Source organism: Cherax quadricarinatus, chromosome 95, assembly GCF_038502225.1.
Source record: "Cherax quadricarinatus isolate ZL_2023a chromosome 95, ASM3850222v1, whole genome shotgun sequence".
In the NCBI taxonomy this organism is placed as follows: Eukaryota; Metazoa; Arthropoda; class Malacostraca; order Decapoda; family Parastacidae; genus Cherax; species Cherax quadricarinatus.
The window spans coordinates 4,455,892-4,478,207 of NC_091386.1; the positions used below are offsets into that span (position 1 = coordinate 4,455,892).

Here is a 22,316-nt window from a genome sequence, read left to right on the forward strand (position 1 = left end):
CCCAAGTCTCACTAGTTTAAAAGATATTGTTAAACGTTTTCAAGACTTCCTTCAGAGAATCGCTGATGAAGACGCAGCTATCGCCGCTCAAGAAGCAGCTATCGCCGCTCAAGAAGCAGCTATAGCCGCTCAAGAAGCCGCTCAAAAAGCCGCTCAAGAAGCCGCTCAAAAAGCCGCTCAAAAAGCCGCTAAAAAAGCCGCTAAAAAAGCCGCTAAAAAAGCCGCTCGAAAAGCCGCTCAAAAAGCCGCTCAAGAAGCCGCTCAAGAAGCCGCTCAAAAAGCCGCTCAAAAAGCCGCTCAAAAAGCCGCTCAAAAAGCCGCTCAAAAAGCCGCTCAAAAAGCCGCTCGAAAAGCCGCTTAAAACGTCCCTACTTGAGAACCATAAAATTGATGGTAATTTATATGGTAGAAGCTAAGCACAGGTAGAATGATGGTGCTTGGGATTAATACTAATATCATTATTTACTAGCAATACATGTACAAGGTATACCAGTACATGTACAAGGTATACCAGTACATGTACAAGGTATACCAGTACATGTACAAGGTATACCAGTACATGTACAAGGTATACCAGTACATGTACAAGGTATACCAGTACATGTACAAGGTATACAGACCATAGCTGACATCAGTGACATACTACTATATAGAAAGTCCCTTGTTATGTTGAGCATTTCCCACAAATTATGTCAGTTTTGTCCCAGGATGTGACCCACACCAGTCCACTAACACTCAGGATGTGACCCACACCAGTCCACTAACACCCAGGATGTGACCCACACCAGTCCACTAACACCCAGGATGCCACCCACACCAGTCCACTAACACCCAGGATGCCACCCACACCAGTCCACTAACACCCAGGATGCCACCCACACCAGTCCACTAACACCCAGGATGCCACCCACACCAGTCCACTAACACCCAGGATGCCACCCACACCAGTCCACTAACACCCAGGATGCCACCCACACCAGTCCACTAACACCCAGGATGCCACCCACACCAGTCCACTAACACCCAGGATGCCACCCACACCAGTCCACTAACACCCAGGATGCCACCCACACCAGTCCACTAACACCCAGGATGCCACCCACACCAGTCCACTAACACCCAGGTACCCAGTTTAGTGATGGGCGAACATAGACAGCCAGTGTAAGGAAACACGTCCAATGTTTCTACCCTTCATCTTGAACCCGAACCTCAGTGTGTGAAGCGACAGCGTTTACCACCAGGCCACCGGGCCACCAGGCCACCGGGCCACCAGGCCAGAGTGCACCGTAAACGCTGACCACCAGTAGAGTGATGGTGCTGAGGACATACAATAAACTGAAGGTTGTTAGGTAAGACACATATGCAACAGTTAGGTATCTTTATTTCGAAACGTTTCGCCTACACAGTAGGCTTCTTCAGTCGAGTACAGAAAAGTTGATAGAAGCAGAAGATACTTGACGATGTAATCAGTCCATCACCCTTGAAGTTTTGAGGTGGTCAGTCCCTCAATCTGGAGAAGAGTATTGTTCCATAGTCTGAAACAACTTTTCTGTACTCGACTCAAGAAGCCTACTGTGTAGGCGAAACGTTTCAAAATAGATACCTAAATGTTGCGTATGTGTCTTACCTAACAACCTGTCGGTATTTTATACAATTTTAATGTTCAAACTGAAGGCTCACGTTGTATATCTTAGGCAAAAATTTGTTTATACTGTACTTATAATTTACTTAATTCATTATTATTATTATTATTATATTTGAAAAATAATGTGAACAAATCACTTGCAGGAGGCTTACAGGGCATTACCGGAATTATTACCTGAAAGTAATTTGGGTGAGGCAAGTGGGATTTCATCACAGTAGGTCACTGAACTGTCACTCCTTAACCATACCACGGGCGGGTTTGAACCCGCGGTCAGAGAGTCTCAAAACTCCAGACCGTCGTGTTAGCCACTGGACCAGCTAGCCACAATAAGATTCGTCCAACTAGGTATATTTCTACACCATAGGAAGATTAGCACAGGCATCACTGTGACCACAAATGCAAGTTTTTACAGACGAATCTCCAGCTAGCGTGGCCATGACGAACTCTAGCTCAAGTCCCCTCAATGCCGTCAACATGACTCACGAAATCGTAATGACACGATTGCAAACAAACCATACCACAAGCTAACGCGATGGTCTGGAGTTTCGAGACTCTCTGACCGCGGGTTCAATCCCGCCCGTGGTATGGCTTGTTTGCAATCGTGTCATTACGATTTCGTGAGTCATGTTACCACTCCTTCGATTGCCCAATTCTTCACCACTCTCACAACACAACACAATATACCACTACGCAACACAATATACCACTATACAACACAATATACCACTACGCAACACAATATACCACTACGCAACACAATATACCACTATACAACACAATATACCACTATACAACACAATATACCACTATACAACACAATATACCACTATACAACACAATATACCACTATACAACACAACACAACACTATGCAACACAATATACCACTATACAACACAATATACCACTATACAACACAATATACCACTATACAACACAATATACCACTATACAACACAACACAACACTATGCAACACAATATACCACTATACAACACAATATACCACTATACAACACAATATACCACTATACAACACAATATACCACTATACAACACAATATACCACTATACAACACAATATACCACTATACAACACAATATACCACTATACAACACAATATACCACTATACAACACAATATACCACTATACAACACAATATACCACTACGCAACACAATATACCACTATACAACACAACACAACACTATACAACACAATATACCACTACGCAACACAATATACCACTATACAACACAACACAACACTATACAACACAATATACCACTATACAACACAATATACCACTATACAACACAATATACCACTATACAACACAATATACCACTATACAACACAATATACCACTATACAACACAATATACCACTACGCAACACAATATACCACTATACAACACAATATACCACTATACAACACAATATACCACTATACAACACAATATACCACTATACAACACAACACAACACTATGCAACACAATATACCACTATACAACACAATATACCACTATACAACACAATATACCACTATACAACACAATATACCACTATACAACACAATATACCACTATACAACACAATATACCACTATACAACACAATATACCACTATACAACACAATATACCACTATACAACACAATATACCACTATACAACACAATATACCACTACGCAACACAATATACCACTATACAACACAACACAACACTATACAACACAATATACCACTACACAACACAATATACCACTATACAACACAATATACCACTATACAACACAATATACCACTACACAACACAATATACCACTATACAACACAATATACCACTATACAACACAATATACCACTATACAACACAATATACCACTATACAACACAATATACCACTATACCTGGAGTTTACCTGGAGAGAGTTCCGGGGGTCAACGCCCCCGCGGCCCGGTCTGAGACCAGGCCTCCTGGTGGATCAGAGCCTGATCAACCAGGCTGTTGCTGCTGGCTGCACGCAAACCAACATACGAGCCACAGCCCGGCTGATCCGGAACTGACTTTAGGTGCTTGTCCAGTGCCAGCTTGAAGACTGCCAGGGGTCTGTTGGTAATCCCCCTTATGTGTGCTGGGAGGCAGTTGAACAGTCTCGGGCCCCTGACACTTATTGTATGGTCTCTTAACGTGCTAGTGACACCCCTGCTTTTCATTGGGGGGATGGTGCATCGTCTGCCAAGTCTTTTGCTTTCGTAGTGGGTGATTTTCGTGTGCAAGTTCGGTACTAGTCCCTCTAGGATTTTCCAGGTGTATATAATCATGTATCTCTCCCTCCTGCGTTCCAGGGAATACAGGTTTAGGAACCTCAAGCGCTCCCAATAATTGAGGTGTTTTATCTCCGTTATGCGCGCCGTGAAAGTTCTTTGTACATTTTCTAGGTCGGCAATTTCACCTGCCTTGAAAGGTGCTGTTAGTGTGCAGCAATATTCCAGCCTAGATAGAACAAGTGACCTGAAGAGTGTCATCATGGGCTTGGCCTCCCTAGTTTTGAAGGTTCTCATTATCCATCCTGTCATTTTTCTAGCAGATGCGATTGATACAATGTTATGGTCCTTGAAGGTGAGATCCTCCGACATGATCACTCCCAGGTCTTTGACGTTGGTGTTTCGCTCTATTTTGTGGCCAGAATTTGTTTTGTACTCTGATGAAGATTTAATTTCCTCATGTTTACCATATCTGAGTAATTGAAATTTCTCATCGTTGAACTTCATATTGTTTTCTGCAGCCCACTGAAAGATTTGGTTGATGTCTGCCTGGAGCTTTGCAGTGTCTGCAATGGAAGACACTGTCATGCAGATTCGGGTGTCATCTGCAAAGGAAGACAGCAGCGCTGTATAGTCCTTGTGGCTTAGCGCTTCTTTTTGATTATAATAATAATAATGCAAAGGAAGACACGGTGCTGTGGCTGACATCCTTGTCTATGTCGGATATAAGGATGAGGAACAAGATGGGAGCGAGTACTGTGCCTTGTGGAACAGAGCTTTTCACCGTAGCTGCCTCGGACTTTACTCTGTTGACGACTACTCTCTGTGTTCTGTTAGTGAGGAAATTATAGATCCATCGACCGACTTTTCCTGTTATTCCTTTAGCACGCATTTTGTGCGCTATTACGCCATGGTCACACTTGTCGAAGGCTTTTGCAAAGTCTGTATATATTACATCTGCATTCTTTTTGTCTTCTAGTGCATTTAGGACCTTGTCGTAGTGGTCCAATAGTTGAGACAGACAGGAGCGACCTGTTCTAAACCCATGTTGCCCTGGGTTGTGTAACTGATGGGTTTCTAGATGCGTGGTGATCTTGCTTCTTAGGACCCTTTCAAAGATTTTTATGATATGGGATGTTAGTGCTATTGGTCTGTAGTTCTTTGCTGTTGCTTTACTGCCCCCTTTGTGGAGTGGGGCTATGTCTGTTGTTTTTAGTAACTGTGGGACGACCCCCGTGTCCATGCTCCCTCTCCATAGGATGGAAAAGGCTCGTGATAGGGGCTTCTTGCAGTTCTTGATGAACACAGAGTTCCATGAGTCTGGCCCTGGGGCAGAGTGCATGGGCATGTCATTTATCGCCTGTTCGAAGTCATTTGGCGTCAGGATAACATCGGATAGGCTTGTGTTAATCAAATTTTGTGGCTCTCTCATAAAAAATTCATTTTGATCTTCGACTCTCAGTCTGGTTAGCGGCTTGCTAAAAACTGAGTCATATTGGGACTTGAGTAGCTCACTCATTTCCTTGCTGTCATCTGTGTAGGACCCATCTTGTTTAAGTAGGGGCCCAATACTGGACGTTGTTCTCGATTTTGATTTGGCATAGGAGAAGAAATACTTTGGGTTTCTTTCGATTTCATTTATGGCTTTTAGTTCTTCCCGCGATTCCTGACTCCTAAAGGATTCTTTTAGCTTAAGTTCGATGCTTGCTATTTCTCTGACCAGTGTCTCCCTACGCATTTCAGATATATTGACCTCTTTTAGCCGCTCTGTTATTCTTTTCCGTCGCCTGTAAAGGGAGCGCCTGTCTCTTTCTGTTTTACATCTACTCCTCCTTTTTCTTAGAGGAATAAGCCTTGTGCATACATCGAGTGCTACCGAGTTAATCTGTTCTAGGCATAAGTTGGGGTCTGTGTTGCTTAGTATATCTTCCCAGCTTATATCGGTTAGGACTTGGCTTACTTGGTCCCACTTTATGTTTTTGTTATTGAAGTTGAATTTGGTGAATGCTCCCTCGTGACTAATCTCATTATGTCGGTCTGGGGCTCCGCGCATACATGACTGAACCTCAATTATGTTGTGATCTGAGTATATTGTTTTTGATATGGTGATATTTCTTATCAGATCATCATTGTTAGTGAAGATGAGATCTAGTGTATTCTCCAGTCTAGTAGGCTCTATTATTTGCTGGTTGAAATTGAATTTTGTGCAGAGATTTAAAAGCTCGCGTGAGTGTGAGTTTTCATCAGAGCTGCCTCCTGGTGTTATTACTGCAACAATATTATTTGCTATATTCCTCCATTTTAGGTGCCTTAAGTTGAAATCCCCCAGGAGCAAGATGTTGGGTGCAGGAGCTGGAAGGTTTTCCAGACAGTGGTCAATTTTTAACAGCTGTTCCTGGAATTGCTGGGATGTTGCATCCGGAGGCTTGTAGACTATCACAATGACTAGGTTTTGGTTCTCGACCTTTACTGCTAAAACTTCCACTACATCATTTGATGCATTTAGCAGTTCTGTGCAAACAAGTGACTCTGCAATGTACAGGCCAACCCCCCCCTTTTGCCTGTTCACTCTGTCACATCTGTATAGGTTGTAACCTGGGATCCATATTTCGTTGTCCAAGTGATCCTTTATGTGGGTCTCAGTGAAAGCCGCGAACATTGCCTTTGCCTCTGCAAGCAGTCCACGGATGAAAGGTATTTTGTTGTTTGTTGCTGGCTTTAGGCCCTGTATATTTGCAAAGAAGAATGTTATCGGACTGGTGGTATTGTTGGTACTGGGGGGGGATTTTTTTTCCGGCATTAGTATCTGTATCTGTTGGTTTGAAGTGGAGGCCATCGACTGTGGTTCCACTCCAGGAATGACTGGATTTGGTGTACGATTTCTGCCATTTCCTGCCAGTTTTTTTTCCTTCCTGGCACTAAAAAACCTCTCCCTCTTGAGTGGCTGTGGCTACCCAGGTTTTCCCATGGCCTGGATGTTTTGTATCTTTTTGTCCCCTTTAGATGGTATGCCTGGCAATTTAAGTTATAGCACAGTCTTTCCTGTACTGAAGAGGTACACAGTTCAGGGTGAAAAAGCTTACAGGAAGGGAGTTTGCATTTTCCTGTTGTCATATGGGCATGGCATTTCCTAGGGTGGTCATAGTTGCACGTCCCATCTGTTTTTCCAGATTTCCCATGCCAGCAGATACCGAGTGCATAGTATGTGCACAGGCTTGGTTTCCGTTTGCCTTGGGTTTCTGTGACTGTATTCCCTGTTGGTGCATGTTTCCCTGTCTTACTTCTATCCTCCCTAGCACCAACAATGGAGCTCCCACCATTTGTTTTTGGTAATATATCCTCACTATTGCTAGTGGAGTCCTCTTGTTTGCTATTTCCTGCGGTATTTCTAGTTTGCAATATTGGTTTTATCTTATCTTTGACTACACTTGTTTCCCTACTATGGCTCCTGTCCCCTATGCGGTCATTCATATGTATTCCTTCCTGCGTATAATTCCCGACTACCTGGACAAAATCTCCAGCTTCACCATTACTGTCTCCCAGGACAGCATCTCCAGCTTCCCCATTACTGTCTCCCAGGACAGCATCTCCAGCTTCACCATTACTGTCTCCCAGGACAGCACCTCCAACTTCACCATTACTGTCTCCCAGGACAGCACCTCCAGCTTCCCCATTACTGTCTCCCAGGACAGCACTATCAGCCCCCCATTTACTGACTACCAGGACATCATCTCCAGCCTTACAGTTTCTGACTACATGGCCAGTATCAAGGGCAGTACCATTCAGCCCGGACTTTTTATGTTCCCATCTGTTGTAGAAAGCTTCCAGGTTTTCTATGAAAGCAGCTTTGATGTTGACCTCTTTTAATACCCTTGTGATTTTAGTCCACAGATTTATCTCATTTGGGCATACCCAAAAACACTTCCCTGTTTTAATACTGCTTGTAGCTAGTTCTTGGATATCTGCACAAGGGGCGTGACACCAATTTCCACAGAAATGACAATTTATGCATGTGGAAGCCCGTTTGTTTGACTGACCACAGACTACACACAGCTTCATAATGATTTGAATGGTTGATTTACTGCAATTCTACTAGCAACCTCTTGAATATTCTATTAATAACCTGCTAGGTGGTGCACAACGAAACCGTTTGAAACCAGTCCAGGATTCGGACCAGTCAAGGGTTCGGACCAGTCAAGGGTTCGGACCAGTCAAGGGTTCGGACCAGTCTATCTGATCTGATCAGTGGGTCACTTATTTAAACCATACTGGTCGGTGATTTGAGCTAACACATGAAGGATCTACTGGAAATTATCTACCCGAGTAATATGTGATTTGATTGATACAAAAGTATAACTTGCGTGTTGAAGAGCCGGTGATATCTGGCAGCTCCTACAATGACGAACGGTCGAGCCTCCACCTTTGTTTATCAATCGCTGTATCTAGCTTCTCTATTTTTTTTTCCGTCTCCACCACAATAAATGCTATATTATCACTATAGTTGACTGGTGCAAATTTTGGAGGAAGGGCGCTTTTTCTGTAGTAATAATTGCTTCTCGTTGTGTATATTGCGACCGCTGGTAACTACAGGTTATATGAAATTCACAGTAACGTCTGGTATTTCAAGAAAAAGAAACTAATGAAAGTCACTCCACTTCACTAAGTACCATTATAATACTGGTTAGTTGCTACTACAACACTGAATTCTGCTATTCACTGGTATCACTAGATTATATGCGAGTACACTAGCAGGCCAGGAAGATTATTAAAAACAGCTGACCTGTGGTAAGTTTCTGGCGACTTCTGGCACCTGCCTCTATAGGCTTATCACTTCATTTACAAATTCACCTGTTTTCAAATGACACTTTAGCCTTTATCATCAATATACTAGGGAGCCACTGTAGTATACACTATACACTATGTATACTCAATGCTTTCAGGGAGACTTTCTTTCCTCTGACACAAAGTTCAATATTATTATTTTTCCACACGGGACAGGCCTATGATTCCCCTCTGGCAGTAAACTCTGCTAGGAAGTGCACACTAATTCTCCTTTTTTGACTCAGTATATAATGTTTTCCGCCCAAGATTGGTTCCAGGCGCTAGAGGGATGTATCGTATAGGATTGATGACACAAATTAAAGTTCTAGCACGTAAGAGCGACCGTGAGAACACCAGAAAAACCGGGAGCTTAGGTATGATTTGTGAAAAAACAACACAATATATCACTATACAACACAATATACCACTATACAACACAATATACCACTATACAACACAATATACCACTATACAACACAATATACCACTATACAACACAATATACCACTATACAACACAGTATACCACTACGCAACACAATATACCACTATACAACACAATATACCACTATACAACACAATATACCACTATACAACACAATATACCACTATACAACACAATATACCACTATACAACACAATATACCACTATACAACACAGTATACCACTACGCAACACAATATACCACTATACAACACAATATACCACTATACAACACTATATATCACTATACAACACAATATATCACTACGCAACACAATATACGACTACGCAACACAACACACCACTGCAATACACTACAGAGTTCTAATCTGCCTAAATTAAATTGAAAACGCTATCGAACATTACTTCAGAGGAAGAGGAAGGTTTCTCTGTATAATTTCTTTCTTATTTAAATGTAAATATCGAGATAACACCATGGACGTTGATAAGAGAAAACGAAGTTCAACGAACGATGATAAGGAACACTAGGAAAAGAAAATTAAGTTGGATAAAGACACCGATAAGAGGAGACAGGGTGACAGTGTTGGAAAGGAAGGTTCTGACGGAAGCCAAAAATATATTGGCAAAATAAAGCCAGATAAATGTGAGAGTCGGATGGCGCAAGATATAGACGGGAATAAGAGAAAAATATCTGGGCTAGAGGATAATAGCGAGCACAAGATAAAGAAAAGGAGGCTGGAGAATGATGCTGATAACAGTAGGCATAGTGTTAGTAACAGGTAGAAGGAATCTAAGAGAAGAAAGGAGGTTATCGGTAGAATGGAGGAAGAAGATAAGGGCGATGGGATAGAGGATAATAACGAGCACCAGATAAAGAAAAGGAGGCTGGAGAATGATGCTGATAACAGTAGGCATAGTGTTAGTAACAGGTAGAAGGAATCTAAGAGAAGAAAGGTTATCGGTAGAATGGGGGAAGAAGATAAGGGTGAGGTGACCCTTCCTGATGGGACAGAGGATAATAACTAGCACCAGATAAAGAAAAGGAGGCTGGAGAATGATGCTGATAACAGTACGCATAATGTCAGTAACAGGTAGAAGGAATCTAAGAGAAGAAAGGAGGTTATCAGTGAAATGAGAAATGATGATGATAATGAGGTGACCCTTAGTGGCGAGCACAAGTTAAAATTGCGAGACATCATCGAGGGGTACGCCGAAAGAAAGGGCATTAGAATCATTAAGTTAAAACAGGTGGACACCCTGCTAAAAGAATCGAAAGTGAAAAATCTTGCTTCAGGCTGCTACGGTGACTGTATGAGAGTCAAAAACAGAAAATAGAATCTTGTTTTCAAGATGTTTAAAGGCAGTGATGCGTACATTAATTTGTATGATGAAATGCGATTCCTCTACCGGCTACAGGGACACTAAGGATTTTAGCAAATTTACGGTGTGAACCTTAAACAGCGTATATTGTTAACTCACTATGCCGGACCAACATTAAGAAAATTTTTAAAAATGAGATAACTTAATCTCAAATTATTTCTGCGGCTCATGCATAGTGCATCTACTCGAATCCAACAGCTGCTGTCTGTCAGAGTCGCTCACAACAACTTAAAGTTAAATAATATTTGTGTCCTTGACTCTTATAATGGTACTAAATGTATTTTAATTGATTTTGGAATGGCCACTAAAATCAATTCTTCGCCCCTGTTCGAGACAGCCAGACCACAAGAAACACACATAAGAGACTCATGGATGGCACCAGAGGTTCTGAATGCTTAACCCTCCACCGTCACTTCTGATACTCACAGTTTGTCTGCTATATTCTATATCCTATCATGTAGGTTCAGACTTGAACTTCCTGATGACCTTATATTATGGATAGACTAAGCTTTGAGTAAGGAACCCGACAAACGGCCCAAGTTAACCAATCTAAATAAGATAATTAAACGTGCCCTTGCTAACATCAAAACTTGAGGCCCATGAAGGAAAAATTGAATGTACGATTAAATATAAGAGGATGGTGGAATTTTTTCATTTCCAAATGTAAGGAATTTACATTTGGAAATTTTTTCGGGACATCGTTTAAGAGCAGAAAAAAATCATTAATTTTTGCACCTATTTACCTAAGGTGTTTTGTGTGTACTCACCAATGCGTGGTTGCAGGGGTTGAATCACAGCTCCTCTTTGTGTGTGTGTCCCCTCAAGGGAGGTTCCTTGACGGTGGTGAGGGGCTCTTGATCTAGGGAATTAGATCTGTGCTCCAGTTCCCTGAATTGAGCCTGAATACCTTCCATCCCCCCCCCACATGCACTGTATAATCCTACGGGTTTAGTGCTCCCCCATAATTATAATTATAATTAGTGTGTGTGTGTAAGGGTCAAATATGCTGGAAAACGCCCCAAACTGCTCTTAAAATGTCAACATGTGTTTGTCCAATCCCAACTATCTGTAACCCCTCTGGGAGTATTGGATATGTTATCAGTTCTCCTGTGCTTTGTCTCTGTGAGAGCTGTGACAACAAGGTCCTCCAACCCTTTGCTTTCTTCCAGTTTTCCCTTTTAGTTACATCATCTGCCTTTGCACTCACCTGTTTATTTGTGGGGGGTCGAACCGGATAGTGCAGACGGTGATACTTATTGACAAAGTAAGAATTATTGCTTTGTTAAAAATTTATTCAGCTTTATTCATTTCTGGATTATTACTGGAAATAGTAATAAAGGAAGAGAGATGGAAGAGAAGAGGACTAGAGGAGAGCCGCGGGTACTGGAATGGGTATCCGATGTCCCTCCGCCTCCAGTACCCAAGACAAACTGGGCATCCTTCATGCTAGAGAGAATTGCTGCCCATGGCGAGAACATCGCAACGGTAAGGCGTGCATGCTGAAGAAATACTTCCTAACATCCCTGTGACTCGTGTCTTCAGCTTCCATCTGTGCCCCTGAGTACCTGTTTCCCACCTCTTGAATAGCCTGTGCCCACCCTGTCAATTCCTCTGAGTATTATGTATGTTGTGATTATGTCTCCCCACTGGTTTCCCTGTCCTCTAGTCCTAATAGTCCATTATACGTCATATACACCTCAGTGTATATATATATATATATATATATATAATATATATATATATATATATAATATATATATATATATATATATATATATATATATATATATATAAATACACACATTTATTGGCATTTAGATATACTTTTGTCATATATACCCAGGGTATATACATTTGTCATATACCCAGGGTATATACATTTGTCATATATACCCAGGGTATATACATTTGTCATACCCAGGGTATATACATTTGTCATACCCAGGGTATATACATTTGTCATACCCAGGGTATATACATTTGTCATATACCCAGGGTTTATACATTTGTCATATATACCCAGGGTATATACATTTGTCATATATACCCAGGGTTTATACATTTGTCATATATACCCAGGGTATATACATTTGTCATATATACCCAGGGTATATACATTTGTCATATATACCCAGGGTATATACATTTGTCATATACCCAGGGTATATACATTTGTCATATATACCCAGGGTATATACATTTGTCATATATACCCATGGTATATACATTTGTCATATATACCCAGGGTATATACATTTGTTATATATACCCAGGGTATATACATTTGTTATATATACCCAGGGTATATACATTTGTTATATATACCCAGGGTATATACATTCGTTATATATACCCAGGGTATATACATTTGTTATATATACCCAGGGTATATACATTTGTTATATATACCCAGGGTATATACTTTTGTTATATATACCCAGGGTATATACATTTGTTATATATACCCAGGGTATATACATTTGTCATATATACCCAGGGTATATACATTTGTCATATATACCCAGGGTATATACATTTGTCATATACACCCAGGGTATATACATTTGTCATATATACCCAGGGTATATACATTTGTCATATATACCCAGGGTATATACATTTGTCATATATACCCAGGGTATATACATTTGTTATATATACCCAGGGTATATACATTTGTTATATATACCCAGGGTATATACATTTGTCATATATACCCAGGGTATATACATTTGTTATATATACCCAGGGTATATACATTTGTTATATATACCCAGGGTATATACATTTGTCATATACCCAGGGTATATACATTTGTCATATATACCCAGGGTATATACAAGGCAACTAATACGCTAATTTTCATAAAACATGCTTAAGGTTTCTCTGAAAATATACACATTCACCGGTGTATATACACCATCATATACACACTTAAAGATGTATGTATGTACACCGAGGTATACACACTAATCAATAGATATACACTAAATACACTTATGTATATACATCGGTATACACCCATCGACACACCAGTATAAACACTTATCAATGCATATACACCGATATACACACTTATGAGGTTTGGCTACAGACCGGGCCGGGGGGGCGTTGACCCCCAGAACTCTCCCTTGGTATACTCCAGGTATCGACGCATATACACCAATATACTCACTTATCGACGCATATACACTGATATACACATTGACGCATATACATCGATGTACATATCGACGCATATACACCGATGTACACACTTATCGACGCATATACACCGATATACTCACTTATCTACGCATATACACCGATGTACTCACTTATCGACGCATATACACCGATATACTTATCGACGCATATACACCGATATACTCACTTATCGACGCATATACACCGATATACTCACTTATCGACGCATATACACCGATGTACTCACTTATCGACGCATATACACCGATGTATACACTTATCGACGCATATACACCGATGTACACACTTATCGACGCATATACACCGATATACTCACTTATCTACGCATATACACCGATATACTCACTTATCGACGCATATACACCGATATACTCACTTATCGACGCATATACACCGATATACTCACTTATCGACGCATATACACCGATATACTCACTTATCGACGCATATACACCGATATACTCACTTATCGACGCATATACACCGATATACACGCAGATCGACGCGTTGACAGGAGAGAACCGGAAGTACAGCTGGTACCTAACGTCGGTTCCCAAGGTGGCTGGAGGCCTGGCCGCTGCGGGGATCGAACCCGGTCATTCTGTTATCCTGTTAACTATCAGTCACCTGGATTACCCACTTCTCTTGCTGGCTGTCACCTACCTAGGTGCCACCTGTGTCCTGCTGTCACCTGACCTCTCTCAAGGTCAGTTTAGTAATAATTATTATTGTGCAATATATAAAGTATAATCAATAAGAAATATTAATAATAATTAGTGATAGTAATAATAATAGTGAATAATGATGATAACATTGAGGAAACACGTATAGCTATCTCTCTTTATCTCTCTCTCTCTCTCTCTCTCTGTCTCTCTCTGTCTGTCTTTGTCTCTGTCTCTGTCTCTCTTTGTCTCTGTCTCTGTGTCTCTGTCTCTGTGTCTCTGTCTCTGTCTCTCTTTGTCTCTGTCTCTGTGTCTCTGTCTCTGTCTCTCTGTCTCTGTCTCTCTCTCTCTCTCTCTCTCTCTCTCTCTCTCACACACTCTCACACTCTCTCACACACAGAAGAGCTAGCACGCTCGATCAGGGTATGCCAGGCTCAGTGGGCAGTGATACACAGCAGTGCCCAGAGGCTGCTAGATGGTGCCCAAACACTCCTGCCCACTGGCACTCTACGACGGGTGTGGCTCCTGGACCCTGGCACTAGCAGTGCCGGCCACACCCTCACACACCTCCTGCAAGCACAGCCTATACAAGCCCACAGCCTAGTGAGTAGGCCTGACTGATTTTGTTTGAGATACTGTGATTTGATGGTGATTAATGACTGATTGATGATTTGAAGTATTCATTGATGACTGATGATTTGACCTATTCATTGATAACTGACGTATTCATTGATGATTGATGATGGACGTATTCATTGATGATTGATGATGGACGTATTCATTGATGATTGATGGACGTATTCATTGATGATTGATGTTGGACGTATTCATTGATGATTGATGATGGACGTATTCATTGATGATTAATGATGGACGTATTCATTGATGATTGATGATGGACGTATTCATTGATGATTGATGGACGTATTCATTGATGATTGATGATGGACGTATTCATTGATGATGATGGACGTATTCATTGATGATTGATGATGGACGTATTCATTGATGATGGACGTATTCATTGATGATGGACGTATTCATTGATGATTGATGATGGACGTATTCATTGATGATTGATGATGGACGTATTCATTGATGATGGACGTATTCATTGATGATGGACGTATTCATTGATGATTGATGATGGACGTATTCATTGATGATGGACGTATTCATTGATGATGGACGTATTCATTGATGATTGATGGACGTATTCATTGATGATTGATGATGGACGTATTCATTGATGATGATGGACGTATTCATTGATGATTGATGATGGACGTATTCATTGATGATGGACGTATTCATTGATGATGGACGTATTCATTGATGATTGATGATGGACGTATTCATTGATGATTGATGATGGACGTATTCATTGATGATGGACGTATTCATTGATGATGGACGTATTCATTGATGATTGATGATGGACGTATTCATTGATGATGGACGTATTCATTGATGATGGACGTATTCATTGATGATTGATGATGGACGTATTCATTGATGATTGATGATGGACGTATTCATTGATGATTGATGATGGACGTATTCATTGATGATTGATGATGAACGTATTCATTGATGATTGATGATGGACGTATTCATTGATGATGGACGTATTCATTGATGATTGATGATGGACGTATTCATTGATGATTGATGATGGACGTATTCATTGATAATTGATGATGGACGTATTCATTGATGATTGATGATGGACGTATTCATTGATAATTGACCTATACATTGATGTCTGATTATAACTGATGATTGAAGATTGATAACTGATGATTGATGATACATGTGGACACTTAATCTTGCAGGGTGTGGAGTCCCAGAGGACCGTAGCTGTGGTCTTCTTCTCTTCAGGGACCACTGGGGTCCCTAAGGGAGTCATGCTGTCACACTCTAACCTCACAGTCCCTCTCTGGTTGAACAGGTGTGTGTACTCACCTGTTTGTGGTTGCAGGGGTCGATTCACAGCTCCTGGCCCCGCCTCTTTACTGGTCCCTACTAGATCCACTCTCTCCCTGCTCCATGAGCTTTATCATACCTCTTCTTAAAGCTATGTATGGTTCCTGCCTCCGCTACATCACTTGCCAGACTATTCCACTTCCTGACTACTCTGTGACTGAAGAAATACTTCCTAACATCCCTGTGATTCATCTGTGTCTTCAACTTCCAACTGTGTCCCCTTGTTGCTGTGTCCCCTTGTTACTGTGTCCCCTTGTTGTTGTGTCCCCTTGTTGCTGTGTCCCCTTGTTGCTGTGTCCCCTTGTTGCTGTGTCCCCTTGTTGCTGTGTCCCCTTGTTGCTGTGTCCTCTTGTTGCTGTGTCCCCTTGTTGCTGTGTCCCCTTGTTGCTGTGTCCCCTTGTTGCTGTGTCCCCTTGTTGCTGTGTCCCCTTGTTGCTGTGTCCCCTTGTTGCTGTGTCCCCTTGTTACTGTGTCCCCTTGTTGCTGTGTCCCCTTGTTGCTGTGTCCCCTTGTTGCTGTGTCCCCTTGTTGTTGTGTCCCCTTGTTGCTGTGTCCCCTTGTTGCTGTGTCCCCTTGTTACTGTGTCCCCTTGTTGCTGTGTCCCCTTGTTGCTGTGTCCCCTTGTTGCTGTGTCCCCTTGTTGTTGTGTCCCCTTGTTGCTGTGTCCCCTTGTTGCTGTGTCCCCTTGTTACTGTGTCCCCTTGTTGTTGTGTCCCCTTGTTACTGTGTCCCCTTGTTGTTGTGTCCCCTTGTTGCTGTGTCCCCTTGTTGCTGTGTCCCCTTGTTGCTGTGTCCCCTTGTTGCTGTGTCCCCTTGTTGCTGTGTCCCCTTGTTACTGTGTCCCCTTGTTGCTGTGTCCCCTTGTTGCTGTGTCCCCTTGTTGCTGTGTCCCCTTGTTGCTGTGTCCCCTTGTTGCTGTGTCCCCTTGTTGCTGTGTCCCCTTGTTACTGTGTCCCCTTGTTGCTGTGTCCCCTTGTTGCTGTGTCCCCTTGTTGCTGTGTCCCCTTGTTGCTGTGTCACATCTCTGGAACATCCTGTCTCTGTCCACCTTGTCAATTCCTCTTAGTATTTTATATGTTGTTATCATGTCTCCCCTATCCCTCCTGTCCTCCATTGTTGTCAGGTTGAGTTCTCTCTCTCTACTGGCAGGGCTGCATCTGCTGTTGTTGTCACCTCCAGCAGGAGTCTTCTGGCAGGGCTACATCTACTGTTGTTGCCACCTCCAGCAGGAGTCTTCTGGCAGGGTTACATCTGCTCTTGTTGTCACCTCCAGCAGGAGTCTTCTGGCAGGGCTACATCTACTGTTGTTGCCACCTCCAGCAGGAGTCTTCTGGCAGGGTTACATCTGCTCTTGTTGTCACCTCCAGCAGGAGTCTTCTGGCAGGGCTACATCTGCTGTTGTTGCCACCTCCAGCAGGAGTCTTCTGGCAGGGTTACATCTGCTGTTGTTGCCACCTCCAGCAGGAGTCTTCTGGCAGGGTTACATCTGCTCTTGTTGTCACCTCCAGCAGGAGTCTTCTGGCAGGGCTACATCTACTGTTGTTGCCACCTCCAGCAGGAGTCTTCTGGCAGGGTTACATCTGCTCTTGTTGTCACCTCCAGCAGGAGTCTTCTGGCAGGGCTACATCTACTGTTGTTGCCACCTCCAGCAGGAGTCTTCTGGCAGGGTTACATCTGCTCTTGTTGTCACCTCCAGCAGGAGTCTTCTGGCAGGGCTACATCTGCTGTTGTTGCCACCTCCAGCAGGAGTCTTCTGGCAGGGCTGCATCTGCTCTTGTTGTCACCTCCAGCAGGAGTCTTCTGGCAGGGTTACATCTGCTGTTGTTGCCACCTCCAGCAGGAGTCTTCTGGCAGGGTTACATCTGCTCTTGTTGTCACCTCCAGCAGGAGTCTTCTGGCAGGGCTACATCTGCTGTTGTTGCCACCTCCAGCAGGAGTCTTCTGGCAGGGTTACATCTGCTCTTGTTGTCACCTCCAGCAGGAGTCTTCTGGCAGGGTTACATCTGCTGTTGTTGCCACCTCCAGCAGGAGTCTTCTGGCAGGGCTGCATCTGCTCTTGTTGCCACCTCCAGCAGGAGTCTTCTGGCAGGGTTACATCTGCTCTTGTTGTCACCTCCAGCAGGAGTCTTCTGGCAGGGCTACATCTGCTCTTGTTGTCACCTCCAGCAGGAGTCTTCTGGCAGGGTTACATCTGCTGTTGTTGCCACCTCCAGCAGGAGTCTTCTGGCAGGGCTGCATCTGCTCTTGTTGCCACCTCCAGCAGGAGTCTTCTGGCAGGGCTGCATCTGCTCTTGTTGCCACCTCCAGCAGGAGTCTTCTGGCAGGGCTGCATCTGCTCTTGTTGTCACCTCCAGCAGGAGTCTTCTGGCAGGGTTACATCTGCTCTTGTTGTCACCTCCAGCAGGAGTCTTCTGGCAGGGCTACATCTGCTGTTGTTGCCACCTCCAGCAGGAGTCTTCTGGCAGGGCTGCATCTGCTCTTGTTGCCACCTCCAGCAGGAGTCTTCTGGCAGGGCTACATCTGCTGTTGTTGCCACCTCCAGCAGGAGTCTTCTGGCAGGGCTGCATCTGCTCTTGTTGCCACCTCCAGCAGGAGTCTTCTGGCAGGGCTACATCTGCTCTTGTTGTCACCTCCAGCAGGAGTCTAATGACAGGGTTACATCTGCTCTTGTTCTCACCTCCAGCAGGAGTCTTCTGGCAGGGCAACATCTGCTCTTGTTGCCACCTCCAGCAGGAGTCTTCTGGCAGGGCTACATCTGCTCTTGTTGTCACCTCCAGCAGGAGTCTTCTGACAGGGTTACATCTGCTCTTGTTCTCACCTCCAGCAGGAGTCTTCTGGCAGGGCAACATCTGCTCTTGTTGCCACCTCCAGCAGGAGTCTTCTGGCAGGGCTACATATGCTGTTGTTGCCACCTCCAGCAGGAGTCTTCTGGCAGGGCTGCATCTGCTGTTGTTGCCACCTCCAGCAGGAGTCTTCTGGCAGGGCAACATCTGCTCTTGTTGCCACCTCCAGCAGGAGTCTTCTGGCAGGGCTACATATGCTGTTGTTGCCACCTCCAGCAGGAGTCTTCTGGCAGGGCTGCATCTGCTGTTGTTGCCACCTCCAGCAGGAGTCTTCTGGCAGGGCTGCATCTGCTCTTGTTGCCACCTCCAGCAGGAGTCTTCTGGCAGGGCTACATCTGCTCTTGTTGCCACCTCCAGCAGGAGTCTTCTGGCAGGGCTACATCTGCTCTTGTTGCCACCTCCAGCAGGAGTCTTCTGGCAGGGCTGCATCTGCTCTTGTTACCACCTCCAGCAGGAGTCTTCTGGCAGGGCTGCATCTGCTCTTGTTACCACCTCCAGCAGGAGTCTTCTGGCAGGGCTGCATCTGCTCTTGTTACCACCTCCAGCAGGAGTCTTCTGGCAGGGCTACATCTGCTCTTGTTGCCACCTCCAGCAGGAGTCTTCTGGCAGGGCTGCATCTGCTTTTGTTGCCACCTCCAGCAGGAGTCTTCTGGCAGGGCTGCATCTGCTCTTGTTGCCACCTCCAGCAGGAGTCTTCTGGCAGGGCTGCATCTGCTGTTGTTGCCACCTCCAGCAGGAGTCTTCTGGCAGGGCTGCATCTGCTGTTGTTGCCACCTCCAGCAGGAGTCTTCTGGCAGGGCTACATATGCTGTTGTTGCCACCTCCAGCAGGAGTCTTCTGGCAGGGCTATATCTGCTCTTGTTGCCACCTCCAGCAGGAGTCTTCTGGCAGGGCTGCATCTGCTGTTGTTGCCACCTCCAGCAGGAGTCTTCTGGCAGGGCTGCATCTGCTGTTGTTGCCATCTCCAGCAGGAGTCTTCTGGCAGGGCTGCATCTGTTGTTGTTGCCACCTCCAGCAGGAGTCTTCTGGCAGGGCTGCATCTGTTGTTGTTGCCACCTCCAGCAGGAGTCTTCTGGCAGGGCTACATCTGCTCTTGTTGTCACCTCCAGCAGGAGTCTTCTGGCAGGGCTGCATCTGCTGTTGTTGCCACCTCCAGCAGGAGTCTTCTGGCAGGGCTGCATCTGCTGTTGTTGCCACCTCCAGCAGGAGTCTTCTGGCAGGGCTGCATCTGCTGTTGTTGCCACCTCCAGCAGGAGTCTTCTGTAGATGAATGGTTCAGAGAACCGACATGTTGATAAATTAGACACATGTGCAACTCTTGGGTATCTTTATTGAGGAAACGTTTCGCCACACAGTGGCTTCATCAGTCCATACAAAGGAGAATCTTGAAGAACAGGAGTAGAATGAGGTAATCAGTCCCTCAACCTTGAGTCGATGTGGTCAGTCCATCAACCTACTTCCACATTGAACAAATGTGACACCGCCTATGACTGCTGCACCTCTCCTACCAACGGTTTATAAGCTCCTTCTCCGCACGTATGCCGTATTCTATTCAAGATTGATGGACTGACCACATCGACTCAAGGTTGAGGGACTGATTACCTCATTCTACTCCTGTTCTTCAAGATTCTCCTTTGTATGGACTGATGAAGCCACTGTGTGGCGAAACGTTTCCTCAATAAAGATACCCAAGAGTTGCACATGTGTCTAATTTATCAGGAGTCTTCTGGCAGGGCTGCATCTGCTCTTGTTGCCACCTCCAGCAGGAGTCTTCTGGCAGGGCTACATCTGCTCTTGTCACCTCCAGCAGGAGTCTTCTGACAGGGTTACATCTGCTCTTGTTGTCACCTCCAGCAGGAGTCTTCTGGCAGGGCAACATCTGCTCTTGTTGCCACCTCCAGCAGGAGTCTTCTGGCAGGGCTACATCTGCTCTTGTTGCCACCTCCAGCAGGAGTCTTCTGGCAGGGCTGCATCTGCTGTTGTTGCCACCTCCAGCAGGAGTCTTCTGGCAGGGCTACATCTGCTCTTGTTGTCACCTCCCTAGTTAACAACCATAACCTCGTTGAACTAGGCATAGTAATTAACAACTGGGCGTCTACACTGTAAACTGAATTGTTTGCAATCCTAATGACACTAAACCTAACTTATGACACTGAGCTTGACTCTGTCATCATTACTGATTCTATGTCATCATTGAAGGCTCTTGACTCATGTAATGACTCCAATAACATGCTCATTGCAGAAGCCAGGTATAGATACTTAAAAATCCTGGACAAAGGAATTACTGTACAATTGCTATGGATGCCATCACACATTGAATTACTCCTTCATGATAAAGTTGATATGTTAGCCAAGAAGCGTACCCAGAAGAAGAATGTAGAATATAACTGATGGTGTAGTAGCCAGACTTAGGCTTGGTTTCAAGTACTGACTGATGTAGTGGCCAGACTTAGGCTTGGTTACAAGTACTGACTGATGTAGTGGCCAGACTAAGGCTTGGTTACAAGTACTGACTGATGTTGTAGTGGCCAGGCTTAGGCTTGGTTACAAGTACTGACTGATGTTGTAGTGGCCAGGCTTAGGCTTGGTTACAAGTACTGACTGATGTTGTAGTGGCCAGACTTAGGCTTGGTTACAAGTACTGACTGATGTAGTGGCCAGGCTTAGGCTTGGTTACAAGTACTGACTGATGTAGTGGCCAGACTTAGGCTTGGTTACAAGTACTGACTGATGTAGTGGCCAGACTTATGCTTGGTTACAAGTACTGACTGATGTAGTGGCCAGACTTAGGCTTGGTTACAAGTACTGACTGATGTAGTGGCCAGACTTAGGCTTGGTTACAAGTACTGACTGATGTAGTGGCCAGACTTAGGCTTGGTTACAAGTACTGTCTGATGTAGTGGCCAGACTTAGGCTTGGTTACAAGTACTGACTGATGTAGTGGCCAGACTTAGGCTTGGTTACAAGTACTGTCTGATGTAGTGGCCAGACTTAGGCTTGGTTACAAGTACTGACTGATGTAGTGGCCAGACTTAGGCTTGGTTACAAGTACTTCTGGC

At 44.0% G+C, this 22,316-nt stretch overlaps 1 protein-coding gene across 2 annotated transcripts in view; it reads left to right on the forward strand.

Moving 5' to 3' along the window:
• LOC128703873 (uncharacterized) overlaps window positions 1-22,316 on the forward strand; it is a 108,363-nt gene that overhangs the window by 71,593 nt on the left and 14,454 nt on the right. For both annotated transcript variants that reach the window (XM_070104900.1, XM_070104901.1), the window contains exons 2-5: window positions 11,891-12,044; window positions 14,265-14,472; window positions 14,829-15,031; window positions 16,264-16,379. In XM_070104900.1, coding sequence (XP_069961001.1) covers window positions 11,891-12,044; window positions 14,265-14,472; window positions 14,829-15,031; window positions 16,264-16,379 — 681 coding nt within the window. The remainder of the gene's footprint in view (window positions 1-11,890; window positions 12,045-14,264; window positions 14,473-14,828; window positions 15,032-16,263; window positions 16,380-22,316) is intronic.